The 15,292-nt window shown below is 40.6% G+C and overlaps 1 protein-coding gene across 1 annotated transcript; it reads left to right on the forward strand.

Moving 5' to 3' along the window:
- Positions 1–31: 31 nt before the first annotated feature.
- On the forward strand, positions 32–7,283 carry CAV2 (caveolin 2; the record flags this gene model as incomplete). The annotated part of the gene is made up of 2 exons (XM_010295264.1): positions 32–225; positions 7,133–7,283. Coding segments are annotated over 2 exons (345 nt in total), but the record flags the coding sequence as incomplete, so codon positions are not given.
- Positions 7,284–15,292: the final 8,009 nt, after the last annotated feature.

A 15,292-nucleotide genomic window follows, 5' to 3' on the forward strand; every position in this document is an offset into this window, starting at 1 on the left:
CAGCTCCGCGTAACGGCAGAGCTGCTTCTTGTTGCAGCTGGGGTTCGAGGATGTGATCGCGGAGCCCGAGCTAACCCACTCCTTCGACAAAGTCTGGATCTGCAGCCACGCTCTCTTTGAGCTCAGCAAGTACGTGATCTACAAGCTCCTGACTCTGGTCCTGGCCATACCGCTGGCTCTGGTTGTGGGCATCGTCTTCGCCGTGCTCAGCTGTCTGCACATCTGGTAAGTACGTTGTGTTGCTCGTCGGTGCGGGGGCTCTGCAGAGAGCTCGCAGAACCATCCTCTTGTAGCATGACTGCTGGACCGCTGACGACTGTCTTTACAACGGGTAGTCAGATCGACTTACATCATCTGCTTTATTTTTAAGGGGAGAGAAATAAAAACAATTTTCTCTGTGATTCAGTCCCCTGCCTTGCATTTAGCAGCGGTCTGTCATGTCTGTGTAAGCTCCTTGGGGCAGGGAGCCTGTTTTGCCATATGTATGGCACCTACTGCAATGCATTCCAACCTTGGCTAGCTTCTGGAGTAATATTCATTGCTTGGTTTTGTTTTGGTTTTTTTTTTTTTAACTGGTTAAGTCATTAAAACGTGTGTTTGAAATGAAAGACCTGAGCAGAAGTATTACTTACACCTGACACCTTCTCAGTACAGTTACCTCTCTCATTCTTTTCCTCACAGACTGAAGAAAGCTTTTGAGGCCCCAGCTCACTCTTTCTTTACTACTGCCACAAAATCTACTGTCATTGCCTTGCATCTGGTACATGGCCATCTCTAGGTGCAGTGCCCCAAAGGGCTTCCACCTAAGCAAAGAACCCCTGCTGAGCTCTAGAAAGCTGCTTCTGGCCATGGCCCAGGTTCACAGGCAGGTACAGTAGCCCTCCAAGTCACAGCAAACCTGGTGTATTTTAAACAGAATATATTGGCAAAATATCAGGAAGAGTACCTTGAGACCAGAAAGGCAGATGATTGTGGAAAAGGAAGAAAGGCGGGGAAAAGAATGAGATTGAGGAAAGAACTGAGAATCCAGCAGGCTGCAGAGGAAGGGGTGAATGCAGATTATCAACGTCATCCGTGCAAACCAGGATTTTCCATATACATGGGTTTTGGACAGTCTCATGTGGCTTGGGTAACACTGGCATCATGAAGAAGTTGTTAAGGAAAACAAAATACAATCCAGAAATTGAGAAACAAACTCAAAGCAATAGGAATACATTGGTTGTCTGAACCTGTGGTTGCAATCTTTTGGATGCAGATTTCAGTTTTCAAAAGTGGAATGGAAGTTTGGGTTGATGACATTTCCATGAGCTGCTTCAAAAACTGAATAACTTGAATTTTGGAGCACAAAATTTGTATCATACGTAAAGGAGTGGCAATATAGCTTAGAGCTGCCCACCTGTTACTCCCCAAATTACAATCAACATTATGTAGTGTGCCCAGACTTTTAGTTCTGTCAGCTGTTGCTGTGCTGCATAAGGGTTTGGTGGGCATATAGATTTCCAGTAGTGGAGTATCTGTGGAAGGACTCATTGATGCCAGATTTATTAAGAGTCTAATTAAAGCTTTTGTGCTTCAGAATGGTCTTGTATCTGGATTTCACAGCCTGGATACATAGGCATGAGTTTCACTGAACCAGGACTCAGAGATCAGTTTCTATTTATGCAAGCAGTCCCTAATGACTCTCTCAGGAACTGTGGGTTCTCAGTACATCTGAAATAGGACTGTCTGAATGTGGCACTTGATTTGAAGAGTTTCCCGTGACATTCTGTGAACATGCTTGCTTCCCCAACAACTGATTTTCTTTTCCTACGTTCATTGTCACTACAGAAGTGATCTTTCATTTTGATCTTCCTTGCACCTGGGATGGCTGTGAAAGAATCATGTAACCCAGCAGCGCTATCTGCACCCCCTTGGGTCCCATCCAGTGCTACAATCCAAAGCCAGCACTGTCTCATCTTCCCACAACCACAAGCTGGATTTGTTCGAACGCAAAGGTGGAACGTGCTGAGTCTGTTAGCTTCTCTGCAGCAATCCATGTTCCAGATTTCTTGGAAATAAGGAGTTCAAAGTTGCTGTGTTTGAGAGGGTAGTGCAGGAGCGATGCAGGTATAGGGACCCTAAACACACGGTACTGCCTCCCACGTAGCCCTCTTTGGTCTGAAAAAACTAGTAACTCCTTGTTTTGTGGGTGAGAGGAAGGGAATTCCATTATAACTCTTGTCTTCAGCTGTTGAAATGTCATGGGAAAATCCTGGGCACACCCTCCCAGATGGCTGCTTGCAGGAGGGCTTATCAGAGCTTCTGTGCCTCACTTTCATCATCCAAACCAGTGAGATGATGATGTTGATCTGTCATAGGGGAGCCTTTCTGGAGGCGAAATTCAAAGGTGTTTCAACAGTGTTTAGAAGCACGCAGGCACAAAGCTCTGTTGGTTGTCAAACATGTTGTTGCACTTTTGTCAGCATGCTAAAAATCCACAAAAGTCTGGTTCAGCGTTCCTCATGCATCAAGGACAATTCATGAGTTGTACCCCTCATACCTGATATTAAATGTTGTCTTTCACCAGCAAAAAGATTGCTAAAGAAGGAGGCAAATATGTGAGACTTCATGGAGAGCAAAAAGAAAGCTGAGAAAGAAATACGTAATAATAACACTTTAATTTTCATTTTTGCCTATAAAGATGGAGCATATTCTGTTCCTGTTCTCAAACTGGCTGCTTGAGCCAGAATCCAGTTCTACGCTACCTGGTAAAAGATTCTAATGGGCTGAAATTGTGCCAGCTAGCAGGTTGGTGATCTACATACAACCCAGTTAAAGGAAAGCTACTTCTTCACATTTCTTCTCCTTTACTGATGGCTGTCATTCTCACCACAGACTATACATGTCTGAATTGAGTTTTAATATTTTTCTGTGAATATTAGCAAGCTTTTAACCATGTCCTTAGGTTGAGGACATGTTTATTAAGGTAATTGATTTTTGAACATAAGCAGAACACTGCTGGTTTTCCAGGCAGCACATGCAAAATAATGACATTTATTATAGGTCAGGGACTATTTTGTTCCCGGGGAATCCCTGAGGTTTTTGTTCCAAGCCATATGTTTGCCACCTCTTGGAAATTAACACTTGAATCTCATATATGCTTTGTTGTAGTCTTGCCTGAACAGTATGTTGCATATTTGTGCTAAGAATCAGTGGTTCATCTGAAGATCCATAACTTGAGTCGTGGATCTGAGATGGGCTCTAAAGCACAAGGACTCAGCCAGCTTTATGCTCTTGTCATCAACTGGAGCAGTAGGTACTCAGAGTTCCTCTCAACTTGAGCTTCCATTCACAGCGCTAAGGGACTTTTACGCAGAGAAGTAGATATGGATGTGCATCTCCTCTTTCTCCATAACTCCATTTACATAACTTACTACTATCATACTCAACCCCAAAACCATCTTCCTACTGGCTGTCTGAAATCAAAAGAAATTACAGTACAGCTATGCCATGAAGACTTACCTTATGATCTGGCGTTGCCCTGATGCCTCTTCATTCATGTCTGAATGAATGGCTTCTGAAGGGGAAGTAGGTGGATTTTGTCTTGCTTCCTTTCTAGTTTGATCTTTCCCAGTCTACCCAGGCCCTGGAATATATAATGTTTGGTTTTAATGTGCTTCATATACTATGTATGAGTCCTGGTTCTCTCTTGTCTCATATATATCCCAAGGGTTAAAGGGACTTGACAAGAAGCTCTGCAACTGCTGGGTAATATTTAGCCATCTGTTCACAATGCTTGCTTGTATTGTAAAGTCATGCAAGACTTTTAAACATGTGCATACCTGGAATTAGGTAATTTAACCACTGAATGGTATAGCATTTGAAAAATAGCATTGAGACATGTGTGAGGTTCCATTTTGAAAAACTTTACGGCAGAAGATGTGATTCTTCACTTCGAAGCAAGAATCTGAATTAATATTGAATGGCTGCTCCATCCACATTGCCCAACTCTGTGTAAAGTTGAGCTGCTTTGAACTGAAAATACCCTTATCAGTGGGAAATAAATTGTGCTCTACTATTTCTAAGAGGAGCTTGGTTCTCTCAGGGATTAGCAGAAAAAAAGTCATGTGAGTAAAAGTGAGAAAGGTTGATGGTAATTTTGTAGATGTCGTGCCTTGAACAGCAAGAAAATAGGATAGTATGGGAAAAATGGCCTAATTTCAGTTCAACAGTTCCCAAAAGAGCTGGTTCCTTCTATTTAGTGAAAGGATGGGTATTTTCTGATATATATATATATACACACACATAGCAAGGTTCAATGAGAGGTCATATAGGTAGTTGGAATACCTTGGCTATGCTTCATCTTAGATGCCAAATTCAACAGAGCTTTGATTTTCTTGCCAATGCTGTACCATGTGGTAACACTAGTAGTACCAATATTGCGGTAAATGTTGATATCCGTGGGATATGCCAACTTTACTTCCACTGCTAGGCGTTACTCAAGCAAGCAGTTACTGTCTCTGTGAGTAGAAGTGAAGAGTGGAGTAAACCCACAGCACTGGGAGTAAAGGATGTATATGTTAATGTTTATTTGACAGTCACAGAAACAAATACATGGCTCCTAATGGTGCTTGGTTATTTATTTTTCAAGTGTGCTTGGTCACTCTACGGAAGGCACATCTCACCCTCTGATGATTTGCAAGTGCTGCACAGTAGGACAACATACACTGTGCAGAACTGGCTGCACAGATGTAGATACATCTGTAGATACATATATAGACACACTCACATATTTTAAAAGTTAGAAAATACCTTTTACTGCTCTCTTGGGTGTAAAGGATTTTCTTCTCTGAGGAAAGGTTTTTGAGTAATTGTTGTCTAAGTAGACTGACTTTTATTATAAAACTGGAAGTTATTTTTTAAAAGATTATAAAACATTACTGAAACATTTTGATATTTATTGTATTTCACATTATCAAAAGAGATTGAGTTCTGGTACTGCGTGAATGATCTCTGCAACAGTTGCAAGTAGTATGATTATGCTTTTCCAGCCTTCCGTAATGACATCCTGGTGATTCACTACATCTTTCTGTGAAACTTCTGCATAGTGTGGTATTTGTTTAGTTTGTATTTTGTGCGATCCTGTCAACAGAGGGTCCAATAGAAATGTCAGCTTTTCTGCTTCTCTGCAACTCAGGTAGAGATTTTTTAAAAATGCAGGCTGAATTAATTTTAGATGACAGCAAAGGAGCAGTGACATAGCCTTTATAAACTAACTGAAATGGAAAAGGGATGAAGTCAACACAAGCTGAGTAGCCATTTCTGGTGTTTTCCCTGTGTTGCCTGGAGAAATGCCGATTTTTTTTCCCTTTGCATTACTGGTTTATCAACTGTATTCTAACACCTGAAGCCCTAATTTTATTCTCTAGAAATTATCTATTCTATATGCAGTCATACTACAGGTGGTTATAAAACACATAGTTTACAGGTTCCAGTTTAAGCCTATTAAGAGACACATTATTCCAGTAACGCTCACAGTTTTATATGGTGTGTATATTACTAGCTGTTTCAGCAGAGACAAAAGAAGAGAAGGTTTTAGAAAAAACTATTCTTGTTTAAATCCATCTGGGTTAGCTTAGAGTGCAGCATAGACATACTAGTATGTGGCTTGCATTGTATAATAAAAGCTGAGAATCCTGAAACTGAAAATAATTCATTTTGACTCTTTATGTTGCTAAGCTTCAACTTTTTTAAAATGTGCCATTTTTTTTTTCTACTTTGTTTTATTCTGAGTGGTACTCATTGGAAATACACAATACTTAAATTTTTTTCAGACCTGTGATGAAATAGTAAATTAAATATATCCTGTCATTCCAACCAAAGTCAATAAGAGTTCTGGAATGGAATTACGTGGCCACAAGACTGGGATTTTAAATTCTGAATGCAACAGCAAACTAGAACAGTGTTTATTATCTTTATCAAGAGAATCTATAGCTGCTTCTACTGATTTAGGAAATAAATGTGTTATATATGGCACAGAGATTTTTTTTTTTTTAAAACATTGTTCTAGTACCACTTCAGTTTTACATAAATTATTTATACACTTCATTTGTCTGCACCCAAATCAGGACATCCAGCTTAGTGAAATGACCAGGGGATTTGGCCAGTAAATGACTAAAACAGGAGAATAACTTAAAATAGTGTGGTCAGTTGTCACGTATCCACTGGCCCTCGTGAGCTGCCCATATGTGCACTTCTGGCTCGCCTCTGTTGTTAGTACGCTCGGCTTAAGCTACCACTAATGCCATTGCTTTGGAATTGGGACATGTGAAGAGCATCCCCAGATGGCTCCTGATGCTCAGGAGATGAAGGCACAATGCCTTCAAGTATGCACCCTGAGTGAAGAAAAAGATCTTGCCCCTGACCAGGAGTTTTTACCTCATTGTACCTTAGTTTCCCATCCACAAATGAAAAACTTGACAGTATCAACAAGATCCCATTTTTCTGAGGTTCAGCATGTGTTTGTACTATAGTAATCCAGCGTAACCGGATTTACTGTTTCTGCTTTTATTGTAGCAGCTTGTAACAGCGATGTTAGATTGGCCGGAGACGGGAATGGCGGCGTGCACTGTGCCTGCACGTTTGCGTGTGTGAGGGAGAGGGATAAAAGAAACACCTAAAGAGATGGCAGAGCAAGAACAGGTCGTAAAGAGCGCCGTTCCCAGGCGATCAAACTGGGGAGCGCGGTGTTTCTGTTGGGGTTGCAGCGCATGGCATACACCAGCCCTTCCAGCAGCAGAAGTTCACCCCTGTGAAAGGTGTGTCTGAAAGTTAGCTCAGCGTTGCCGATTAAGAAGCAGCAGAGACACGATGAAAAGAAAGCTGGCCTCTCCTGTCCCCTGTGTTGCACACAAATGGTCCTGACCGGAGGAACACGTGCATCATGGTGCTCCTGCATGGGCAAGGTGTGAGGCTGTGAGCGGCCAAGAATGGTGGAGAATGAGCGTGAGAGTATAAAATCGACTTTGTTTAGAGATTGAAAGTTACGAAATCACTTCCTCATCCATAAGATCACACAGTTGTAATGGATTATCCTGATTTCCACATGCTATAGCAGCAGCAATCTTCAATTCTTCCTTTTTCTCTTTTGCAGGATTGTGGTGCCTTTCGTGAAAACCTGTCTCATGGTCTTGCCTTCAGTGCAAACTATATGGAAGAGCCTGACAGATGTTTTCGTCGTACCATTCTTTCAGAGCCTAGGCCGATGCTTTGCCATGGTTAATATACGCCTGGACCAAGAGTAAACGTCAGGGATGCGACACTGCTCTACCTGTAGCTGGTGTTATACCTCTTTGCTAACCTAACATACAAGCACTTACCATTCATTCCAAACTGTTAAATTACAATGGCTGGTTTAAGTGGGAACATGCTATTTTTTCTGAAACTCATTTATTTTCAGGGAGATCAGTTTAAGGATTAGTAGGCAGTTTTCATAGTTCACTTTTTTAACAATGGAGCGAACGTGGAGTACGTTGGCAACACTTTATTTTGAAGGGACATCAATTGCTAGATTACAGGAGAATTCTCATGAAGGTTTAACAGCCACCACAGTGATAATGATTGGTGTTATTGGTATAAATACTTAAATAGGCTGTGATACCTTAGGTGAAACAGATCTCTAGGGTTTCCCATTGACTTTACTGCAGTTCCAGCAGGGATGATTTTTGACCCTCACTATGCAGAATGATTAACTCAGACCTTCATTATCAGCAGTTAAAATGAATGTGACTCATTGCATAAGCATACAGGGACAGGAACTGTTGTGTAATTCTCCTATACTGGGGAGGAAAAGCTCCCTGGAAGTTTATCCCTTAAAATAAAGTGTTAGCTAATGATTTGGGACATCAGCTAATCTGTATATTTTATTTAATGAGGGGTTAACTTTGCTGTATATTTTGTACCTTTGTAAATGGCACTTGATTGGTTTTCTTTGAAGCATTATTTCTGTAGTGTTTGAATTCTAGCCAACTTATTAGGCAGCGAGAGTGAGACACTGCAAAAAATTACTTTAGATAACTAAAATTTCAGTTTCTAAATTATGTAGATTTTTAGGTGCTGCAGTGTAATTCTACTCTATTCATCATATATGGCTGCCTTTAAAAGCAGATTGTAAGTGTTTTCATACAAGACTATGCAAAAGAGTTGGAAATATCTGTTTATGAGAAATGTTTTTATTAAAAACGGGGTGTAGTAAATGCAACTCTGCCTATTTCTGTGTATTATCTGTGTGAACATTGTGATATTTAAAATGATAGACACTATGCTGGCACTTTAACTAGGTAGCAAGCTCTTACAGAAGGCAAGTGAGTGTAATTAGTATCCTTGTCTAATTCTCCTCACCTGTTGACTTGACTATTCGTGTTGCTTATTTGCTATTTTAAAGCCTAACCCATAAAAAAAGCCCTTCTTCCTTCTGCACCTAATATGGCAGAATAACAGAACATATGCAGAGGTACATTAAAATTACATTAGCCTTCTGATGGGCTTGTGCTGCTGTTTTCTTTAGATACAGATGATAAGTTGCAATTGTAAAATGTTTGTATGATTTAGAATGTTATTTTCTAAACTGATGTCACAGATTTCTTATCAAACAAGAGATATATAATAAAATAATAAAATGTCAGGTTTTTCCTATTTTCAACTTAATTTTTACAGGTTTTTCAACTTTTTAAAAAGCTCTTAAAATGCCAGACAGCATAGAATGGTATGCAGTTCTTCCAAAATATGGCAAGGGGAAGAAATGGATGAGCATCAATACGGTTCCATTATTATCAACTGCATTTAACTTATTTATAATAGAAAATGATGTATCTCTATGTGTAATTAAGCCCATACAGAATGATTGCTTTCTCTGAAGCAGGGCGCTCGGTGCTGAATTTTGGCTACATTCCAAAAAATGCTTAATTCTTTACAGGTGCATGCTTTATTTACAGATGAGCTGCCACATTTTCCTTTTCTTCCTTATTGGCCTACAGAAGCTAGTTGACACTGTATATTCTTTGTACATTGAGGACATTTTTGTACATTAAAAATATTTTTACTATTTGTGCCATTTAGAGAGGGATTCATACGGCTTGTCAAAACTGGATCTTAATGATTAGTGCCCTTGGAAACTTCCCTGGAGGTTTTTTTTTATTTCTGCAAGAAGTTAGCTCGCTGCTCAGATGTGCTCTTCAAGATACTTTTATGTTAAAAATGGAAATGTCTCTTTTGAAAATAAAAATTGGTCAGGCTAGGCTTGAATCCTTTTGAGAGTTATTTTATTTTACAACATCCAAGGATTTTGACCAAGATATTTTCTGCAGAGAAATATCCCCTTGATGAATTCATTAAAAAAAAAAAAAAAAATCAGTCAATACTAGTCCTTGTGTCTAAAAGGAGCCCTACAAAAGCCCAAGCTTTCAGGGAACTCAAGTCTGGATCCAAACTTTGAGAATGAGGCTATTCCTTGGAGAAAAAGGTGTCATTTTAGGTCATGCACCGTGAGACATATGTTTTCTTAAGTAGCTTACTGAGGTCATCCGGCTCTAGCTACCACAGACAATCAATCAAGTGGAACGGTTTGGTCTGTTCTTATTTTGATTTAGGCTTGTCATTAGTCAGTTCTTGTCACTATTTCTCCAGCTGTTAAAAGACTCAAGTGAATTTGTGATTAAGTAATTAAAGCTGCTAGTTTCTTCCATACTTTACAGCAGCATCTTTCTCTGGAATAATTGTCCTTTTACTGTAAGAAAATACCAGATGGACTGTTAGGCTTAGGGTAAAATACTGGATGTTTGGCAGATAGGCTTACTTCATCCATGAAAGTAGTGGAAGGAAGCGTGAATATATACAAACTCTTCAATACTTAGGTGTGAATCTGCCCCGGGCAGCTCTGGCTGGCAAGTATTCTCTGGATTTTATGAATCTGATGGTTCTGACAGATATCCCGAAGCTTTGCCACAGTTGATACTGTCAATAGCTGACAGCACACAGGGACTGAATGGGCACTGGCACTGAACTGTGATCTTTGATTAGGGGTAGGTTCCTTAAGTTCATCTCCAGTCTGTTTCAAATGAGGGCAAACAATCCCAGCCAATCCCTTAACAGCAACTTGCAAATGAGAATTTAGGCAAGAAGTGGATCCAGGAACTTAGTCTCATTGTCCGCAACGAATGCAGGAAAATTTATGCATGATTCAGGTTCTCTACTTTGATGCATCTTCTTCCCCTCTTTAGAATGGGGTAAATATTATTGGTCTTAACAAAGAGTAGACCTTCCATCATCATGGTAGAGTTATGAGGATAAATAAATAAAAAGTGTGAGATGTTCCGATTCCAACCTGCCTCTTGTTACTGCAGACCTTAGATTTATAATCATGAGCTGCAGATTCAGTTCTGTCATGCAAAATATTTCAGCATCTTGTTTTTCATGAAGTTCACAACTAACATACAGAATTAATCCCAGATTTGTGTTTATGAAGAATTCATGAAGAAATTTAACCTGCCTCCTTACGAGAGCTATTTCATAAAATCCTTCAAATCCGACTCTAGAACTTTTATATTCGTGTCTTACCTTTCCCCACCCTACTTGTTCACCATATAAATTGGAATTAATTCTTAATAGACACTTTGACATATTAGTAAATGGGGAACCTTTTCCCACCTATCCAAAAAGCTCACTTAGACACACACTGACTGAAAAGTTCAGAACATCCCTGCAGCTCTGGGACCTCAGACCACACACTCTTGTTTAGTGGAAGCCAAAGAATGGTAAATAAGTCCATTATTTTTACAGGGTGTGATCATTCCGCCACCTGCAGAGATAAAACTATTGCTGTTAGGCTGTATTAACTCTCCTTTGAAAATACGTGGAAAAATACATGTGTTTTGAGTATTTTTAAATAAAAAAGGTCGAACACCAGACACGCTACCGGCGTTGTCTATTAGTACATTGTGCTCGTGAAAATTGGAGCTGAAGACCTCCAGTGAGTATACTGAACCAGCAATTATGCATTAAAAACTGAGGTGCTTCCTTCATACAGGGATTTACAACTGAGGGGAGAATTAATAAAGGCTAATTTTAACCTGGTGACACTAATCTTCCTAAGTTTATTGCAACAAAAAGAAAATGTCTTCTGTAGAAGCAATTCAGAGGAGCTACGATAGGTTCCTGCTCTGAATCATCTTCCAGAGAAGACACTCTGCACTGACTAATGCAAAATGTTTGGCTTGGCTTGGCTCCTTTCCTCTGCTACAGAAAAAGTTGTATTTGCTGCAGAAATTGGGCAGGCCTATGGACGGAACTAGAGCTCCATGTACGTAGTGGGGCAGGTTCTTCTCTGCACACTTCTCTCACAACTCGAGGCCAGGGATGAGTGTCATCTGTGTTAGGTGTTCGGTTTTGTCTGTTGTCTGGCTTCCCTCTCCAGCTGCAAGTGGGAGGAAGAAGGACCCCCTCACAAGGCACTGAATCAGATCCTATTTTAGATACTTAAATGGAATAAAGTGTAGAGATTCACACTTCTATTGCAAACTTCAACAAAAGCTTGTCTATTTTTCCAACTGCCTCAGTTTAATAAGAGCTGCTTTTTCACCCCATGTACCTACTTCACCTTTTTACTTTACACTATCAGAACCATCACAATGCTACGAGTATATAAGCTAGGGTTGGCCATGAAATGCTTAGACAGCAGAGATTGGTGAGAAAAAGTCCCATCCTATGTAAGCCTCAAGGAGTGGGTATTTAAGTCCTATTAATGAGACTCGTTCTCACAGTCTAATAGTTCTATAAGACACCTGAACAGTTAATAATATGCTAGAACTGGCAGAATGGTATAAAACAGTGTTGACATGGAACAGTGTTCATGGTCCAGCTTGGTATTTGTCAAGGAATCTGATACTGAAAAGGATTGAGGAGAGAGTGACTTCATTTGCACAAGGTCTGGCAGAATTAAAGCTTTCAATCTATTTGCCTCTCCAGCCAAGGCAGTTACAAGCGATCTTGATCAAGACCTACAGGGACTATCTCTAATAAAATGTACACACCTACTGCAGGATTAAGATGAGAGTCAGGCATTTCAATATAAAATTGTAATCCTTGCCCAGCTGCCACCCAACCAGGAACATGTCTAAACTCAGAAGGCACCTCCCTTTCATGTAACTTCCCCTCAGTACCTACAATTTTACTTTGGTCGTGCCCAGAACTGCCCTTGTTTGAGCAACTTGGCATCTTACTCGCATCTAAGCCCAGTCAGAATCCCAAAAGCAGGGAAGAGAATGCCTTGGACCCCTTAAAATACACTTATTGGACATCAGCAGAATAGGGCACTTGCCAAAATATGCTTTCCCAGGAGTGAGTCCAAATGCATTGACACACCTCAGATAGGCAAAAATTGATTTCAGGTCTCTCAAGCATTGGATTACTTCTTCTAGCCCTCAGGCTATTGTGAAATGTCTCATGGCAGCAGCACTTCCATGTAAAAGGAAATCACTCCTAGCTAGAGGTTGTGAGAAGGAAGGAATGTGAGGGGATCTCACCATCCCTCCTGGTATAACTACTCTTTTTGATGGAAGGAACAAACAGGCCAAATAACAAACACATACATGAAAGTGCGGTCCTATATACTGGTGGCGAGGGGCACCCATCTCAGTGGAAAAGTTCTGATCTGGTGACTTACAATTTAAAACACAGAAAGCCTCCAGAGAATGGGGACAGGATGACCACCATGAATCCTCCAAGAACGGAAATCTGTAAATAATGGAATGAGCAAAACATTGGCCTGCGTGTTAAACCCATCCCAATGCTTGGTATCACGCGGCAGAGTGGAAGACAGTAGCAGGGCTGATAAAAGCTCACTACCAACAGTTCTGGCAGCTCAGGCTTTCCTCCAGCAAAACATCCAAAAAATGCACGTAAAAGGATGCGGTTAAGCAGTTGAACAGAAGACACTAAAAAAAGCGATGATCTTCCTCTCCTGAGCCTCGGGTTTTTAAGTGCTCTGCATAAGGCAGGCTGCTGTTTAAACTATGCTTAAAGAATACAGTTTCCCAGGGCTGATTCTGATCTCGCTGACATTGGAATAGATCAGGAGTATTGCTAATACCATAACTGGAATAATTACACAAGCTTAAAAGAGGAGAGGGGGGGAGTGAGGAGTGGAGGGAGAGGGAATGTTTGATAGCAGACAAAGACACTCAGTGAGCAGTCATGCACATTCACTCCACTTTCATGACTCATTTTCTGAAGTTTTTTGAGGAATTTTGTCCAATCCAATTTTTTTTTTTTTTTTTTTTTTGCACTGGCTTCTGGGAGGAAATGTTTCCTACCCATACCAAAACCTTTCCTTTTCTCGATAGGGAAAAACAGGTCATAACTTGCACACACTTTGCTCCATGTTTAGAGTGAGTTCTCAACTGAGGTAATCCTGAGATTTGAAAGTTCAGATAAAGCAAGACTTTGGAGCAATAAAAACTTTTTAAAATTAGGCATGAAATGCCTAAGGCTGGTGTGATGGAGAAAGAAGAAAGGTAGTGAGGTGGCCAGCCAAGGTAGCATGTAGATCTGTTCAACAGCTGACCTGGGCTACTAAAGACACGGCAAAGCTCAATGAGAAGACAGTTTAGGTGGCATTTCCAAGGCCAGCTTGAGTGTCTACAACCCCTGGAAATTTTAGGCCACCCCTGTATAATTAATTCATAGTAACTGAGAAGGGGACCAGAGCCTTTGCACTTTCAGAAGATTCCTGCAAGTCTTTACCAGGCCCTTTCCAGCTGAGCTATGCTCTTCCTGTATGTAATGGGAGCTCCTTGCAGAACTCCTGGGCGCATCCACGCCAAGCCTCTGGCTGTTGAGTTTGCATGCATTTCTCACACAGCAGTGCTAGAGGCAATGGGCCATGGCTCCATCCCTCTCCGTCTCTGCAGGTGTAACTTCCTCACGCTTGCAACTTGGTAGTGCCCATGCCATTTTCTCTGTAGGCTGTCTTCTTGGTATTTAAGCTCAAGTGAGCACTTTTAAGGTTCATCAGATGTGATGGTTCATTTCAGCTCTATAAGCAGCCTCTTCTGGGATTCATCTCATAAAGTTTATAAATTCCACCAGCTTCCAATATTCTTCTAGCTGCAGTAGTGTTGCATGATTCAGAAATGTCTTTTAAAAGGGGCTGTGGTTCTGCAGAAGCACTCCAGAACCAATTCAGCATTTCAAAATAACAAATATATCTTTTTTTTTTGTCATCCTTGAGATATGCAGTAATACTGAATGATGGGTCAAAACCTTTTCATTTACGTGCAGGACACTGACTAATTGAAGAACTTTCCTAAATATGAAAACAAAGGACCATCTTGTGCTTGGTTCTTTTCAGATGGGTTTAAAAAATGTGCAGACTATGTCCTTCAATCCACCCATTTGACCCTGTGCACACACTGAGACGCTTGGATAGACGAAGATATTTTAATGATGGCCTAAGTGAATTATTGCATCAATAAAAAGGTTACTTTTAAAAATTACAACTAACTTGGAAAGTTGGAAAACATCCATCCAAAGCATTTGTTCTAAAGTTTATGAGCAATATAAACTCTTAAAGTTCACTGCTAACTGATGACCATATCAGTAATATGTGTCCGTGTGGACCACACTTCCAGCAGGTGCAGTTATTTACATCTGTGGAGCCTACATCCCGCTCAGCCAGGGGCCCTTTCGAGGTCGTTTCTCTGTTGAATTGCCAAAGCCAAATATATCACAGTTAAGAATTCTCTACTTCTGTTGCTGCAATTCTGTGCTAAATGGCATAAGACTAAGGTCACTATTTTTCTGTTAATGTCATAAATCTTTCAGCATGGTCTGATTTCCTAACAGAAAACTGATGGCTGCAAACACCAAAAAACCCCAAACCAATAAAACCCAGTTTATAGATGCATAGTGCCATTGAAACCCTAACCTGGACCATCTTGAATATGGCGATGATTCCTTATAGCTTTTACACCAACATACGCCCCGTGAGCTTACAAAGGACCTCGAGAACAGAGCATGGCAAAATGTCAGCGTCCCACCATCCCTCTGTAAAAGTAAATCCCAGTGGGTAATATGCGTGGCAGCCATGCATGGGTCAGTGTCCTCTCAGGAAAAAAGTGCAGGACTGTTAAATATTTGCATAGTTTTGTAATGAACCAGTTGAGAAAATCTCTTTTTCTTCATCCCAAGGATGTCCAAGTTTCCACAATTGTTCCTGGGGCAGCGGTGACTATGTGTAAACTACTGTCAGTGCCGTGGC

The sequence above is a fragment of the Phaethon lepturus genome, unplaced genomic scaffold (genome assembly GCF_000687285.1).
Source record: "Phaethon lepturus isolate BGI_N335 unplaced genomic scaffold, ASM68728v1 scaffold19390, whole genome shotgun sequence".
Taxonomy (NCBI): domain Eukaryota; kingdom Metazoa; phylum Chordata; class Aves; order Phaethontiformes; family Phaethontidae; genus Phaethon; species Phaethon lepturus.